The sequence below is a fragment of the Prosopis cineraria genome, unplaced genomic scaffold, assembly GCF_029017545.1.
Source record: "Prosopis cineraria cultivar Desert tree isolate PC_DT_omini unplaced genomic scaffold, ASM2901754v1 PC2195, whole genome shotgun sequence".
Taxonomy (NCBI): domain Eukaryota; kingdom Viridiplantae; phylum Streptophyta; class Magnoliopsida; order Fabales; family Fabaceae; genus Prosopis; species Prosopis cineraria.
In genome coordinates, this window is record NW_026557520.1 from 11,667 (window position 1) to 16,245 (window position 4,579).

The 4,579-nt window shown below is 28.4% G+C and overlaps 1 protein-coding gene across 1 annotated transcript; it reads left to right on the forward strand.

The window, feature by feature from the left end:
- The first annotated feature begins 1,923 nt into the window (after positions 1 to 1,923).
- Positions 1,924 to 2,973, forward strand: LOC129301547 (thaumatin-like protein). The gene is given in 3 exon segments (XM_054940109.1): positions 1,924 to 2,034; positions 2,151 to 2,306; positions 2,309 to 2,973. Coding segments are annotated over 3 exon segments (729 nt in total). The 5' UTR covers positions 1,924 to 1,988; the 3' UTR covers positions 2,836 to 2,973.
- The last annotated feature ends 1,606 nt before the right edge of the window (positions 2,974 to 4,579 follow it).

The window sequence follows — 4,579 nt, forward strand, 5'->3', positions numbered from 1 at the left end:
TTTCTCCTCGGTTGCTCTGCTGTCTCTCCTCATTCTCTCCTCCACCATTTGGTCACAAACCTGACTCCTTCCATTCTTCCTTCCCCGAGCTCCTCATCTCTTTTCTTCATCCTTCCCTGCCGTTCCAGTGGCCATCTCGCACCTCCTTCTCTTTGCCATCTCTCCTCACATTCCCACAATTGTTTAGTCGCAAATCGGACTTAGGTCCCTTTTCCTTTTTGAGTTTTGTCTATTATTTTTTCAACCTCTTAAGCTTCATCTCCTTCGTCTCTCCCCCGTGTCTCCTCCATCGTCTTGATCTTCTTTTGTTCTTTTAACCAAATTTTGCTCCTTTACCAGAAAGCTATTCTCTACTTGAAGAAGAAAGAGAAAAATTATTATGAAGTTTATGCAAGAATAGTATTTTAAGTTTTATAATTTACCTGATTTCAAATTAATACCCATAAGTTTTACTTTTTTTTAAATTACCTGTTTAAAGATTTTATTAGAGATTAAATTATATTTTATAGATTAAACCATTAATAATGTAACTATTCAATATTAATGAATGTTGAACTACTTATTACATAATTTTTTGAATATTAAATTATATATTTTGTATTCCTTTATTTAACATCTTAAATTTTTTGTTATTGAAAATTTTTTTGACATTTTTTAAACATTTCTAATACATAATATTTGCATAATAAAAATTACAAATTATTATAAATCAGTGTCCTTTTTAGTCATTGTATATTCAAAAGTACATTTTAAAAGTATAAATTTTTATTAATTTAAATAACTTTCAGTTTTTTAAATTTACTTTTGAAAAAAAATATTCAAACATAAATTTCGTTATAACAACTGGCTTTCATTAAACCGACTTTTATTAAATAAACTTTTATCAAACTGATTTTTAATAAATTAAAAATCAAACACACACTTATTAGTGTGGAAATAAAACCTGTTTACGACGGGCCCACCTCACCTACTGACTGCAGGGAGTAGGAATTAGGAAATCTCAAAGCAACAATGGGAGAAGAATGAAATATAAAAATCAAATATATAATCAAATAATCAAATAAATAAAGCAAAAATGTTTTTGAGTTCTGGCCAGCTCGCTCTCTCTAGCTTGGCTAACTATTTCGGGTTTATTTGGTTTTCTGACGTTTTAGATTCAGAAAGTAACACTTCACTTTTAAAATGTTGAAGGTTATTTGAATAAAATATTTTATAAAAAAAATATATTTCAAAAGCACATTCAAACAATAGTTAAAAATAAATTTTTTAAACGTAATCATTTAAAACTTTTAAAAAGTAAATTTAAAAAATAGGATATTATTTAATCATACTATTTCAAGTTTAATATCTTATTCTTTTATTTAATTAATTCATTAAAAATATAATTATAATTTCAATAATAACAATAATTATGTATTAAATTTTTAATATTATAAATTAAATAATTAATTATGTTAACTTTTAGCATTAATGTATAATATAAATTATAAATCTTTATCATATTTTCTAAAATTACAAATTTAAAAAAAGTAAAAATAACTAGAGATCAATTTATAATATTATAGATCAAATCTTATGTTATTTTAAATTTTTATCATATTTTTTAAATATTTTAATACATTATATTTGTAAAATAAAAATTATATATCATTATAAATCAATGTGTTTTTGATAATTATATATTTAAAACATATTTCACCATTATAAATCAAATAATATTTAGCGCATCAAACTAATTTTAAAAAATATATATTTAAATATAAATTTTATTATAATAATTAACTTTTATTAAATTAATTTTTATTAAACTTATTTTTATCAAATAAATTTTTAACGTACTAAAAATCAAACACATTTAACCCCATACCTTCCTCTCTCTATAAAACCCACCCTTCTCTCTTCTACTCGAGAGAGGCTCACTCACCAACACCATTCAGATCAGAGGCACAGCATCCCATTCTTCGGCGCGCTCTCTCTCTCTAGCCACAATGCTCACACTCCTCCTCTCTCTCCTCCTCATTTCCTCCTTCCCAGGTACAATCTCTCTCTGTTTCTCTCTCAAACACGCAAATCCACATTTTTCTTTCACTAACTTGAAATACAAAGGTAATGTGACTAATCTGTGTTGTTTTTTTTTTTTTAAAAACCAGTTCTTGAGGTTTCAGCGTCTTCAGTTATACTGTACAACAAGTGTTCGCACCCTGTTTGGCCGGGAATACAACCCAGCGCCGGCAAGCCCCTTTTGGCTCGAGGAGGCTTCAAACTCCCGCCAAACAAGGCCTACGCTCTTAATCTTCCCCCTCTCTGGCCGGCCGCTTCTGGGGCCGTCACGGCTGTGCCTTCGACGCCTCCGGCCGCGGTCGCTGCGCCACCGGGGACTGCGGCGGCTCACTTTTCTGCAACGGCATCGGCGGCACCCCTCCGGCCACCCTTGCGGAGTTCACCCTGGGCAACGACCAAGACTTCTACGACGTCAGCCTCGTCGACGGCTACAACCTGCCTATCTCCATCAAGCCGTACAAGGGATCTGGGAAATGCAGCTACGCTGGTTGCGTCAGCGACCTGAATCTGATGTGTCCGGTAGGGCTTCAGGTGAGGTCTCACGACAAGAGTGTGGTGGCCTGCAAGAGCGCGTGCTCCGCCTTCAACTCGCCGAGATATTGCTGTACAGGAAACTATGGAACCCCGCAGGCCTGCAAGCCGACGGCGTATTCGAGGATCTTCAAGACGGCGTGCCCTAAGGCTTACTCTTACGCCTATGATGACCCCACCAGCATCGCCACTTGCACAAAAGCTAACTATCTGGTCACTTTCTGCCCTCGCCGTCGCCGTTGATCTGTATTTGAATCTCTGGAATGTAATACGAGTTGTTTAGGTCTAATGCGTGGTGAAATGAGTTTGGTTTAGTGTACTGTGATAGCAGCAACTGAGATTATAATTAATTTTTATGTCCTTTGTGCTTTGATTGCTTCATTATGGTCGTCTTCTTGGTTGGTCCTGCACGAATATTAATTCCTTGATTAGTGCGAAATTGAATCCAGGTGGATCAACTTCTGAATGTTGGGCCCATTTGACGGAACATCATTTTTTTTCCACCACACTATAATGAGCTAAAATTTGATGGACAGTGGGTCCGCACTTCCTGAGAATCTGTGTAAAGCCCAAGGTCATGTGAACTCTCACCATCTCAATTTAATAAAAAACTTATTATCTCAAGACATAAAATATTTTTAAAAAATTAATATTTTATTAATAAATTTATTTTAATATTATTTTTTTCTCTCTTTATTTAATACAAATTAAATACAATTTAAGATTATTAAATAAAAAATATTTTTAAAAAGTTTTATTTTTATTTTTTTAAAATAAAATTATTAAATTCATAAAAGTTATTGATATATAAAATTTTATCTAAATATGTCTTATAATTTAACATAAAAAAATATTATTTTATATTTTATATTTTAAATTACTTTTTTTATTAAAAATATATGTAGTATTTTTAATTAATTTTTATCTCTTAATAAAATATTTATTTATTTTAAACTAATTTTAACTTTTTATATTTATTTTTACAAGTGTTTTAAAATAAATATAAATTAATTTATTTAATAAGATTACTTTTAAAAAATAATAATTATATATTAAAAATTAAAAATGTTTTTTATTTTTTTAAATTTAATTTTTTTAAAATATTTTATATTTTTTTAATGAAAAACAGTAAAAATACTCTTAAATAAAATTTTACATATAAAAAATTTATTAAATATATTTTATAATTTTTAATTTTTTTAAAAAAATATAAAATTTTAAAAATACTTTTTATTTAAAATATTAAAAAGGAGAGAAAAATAATATTAAAATAAATATATTTAATAAAAGTTTATTTTTTCAAAACATTTTATATTTTGTGATGTAAAATTTTTTTTTCAAACTATTTTATAATTTATATTGAAAGAAATATATTTTTCATATCCAGTAAGGTAAAGGTTAACCAAGTCTTTTTAGGAGCTCAAACTCATTGCAGCGAACTTATAAGTTCTTGCCATTTTAAGCTTGGTTATCGTTGACAAGGTGCAGTGCAGGCTCTAAAGTCCATGCATTTATTTTCTTTTTAAATTTTTAATTATATTTAGTCATATTTAACAAGTGTCATTTTCTCTTATTAATTTAAAAATTAAAATAAATCAATCAAGTGTCATTTCCTATTTTATATTTTCAACGATTTTTAATGATTTTATCCCATGGTAATAAAAAACAGAGAGAGAAAATAATTAAAAACTTAAATGGACTAACTCAAGCTTGAACCATTTTTTACGTGCTTATAAGGTTGGATTTGAAATTTTTAATGTAAAATTTATCTATTTTTTCACACCCAATCTCAAAAAATACAGGTTTTGAATAGGTAGCTAGAAGCAGTGTCCATTTAAATTTCAGTTGGATATAATAAATTACGAAATAATTGATTAAGTGATAGATTTTAATCATAATTGATTATGTTATAATGCAATCTATTTAGATATTATTTTTCTAAAATTAATTTTACACGAATTAAAGATGTTTGAATAATTTAATTAAA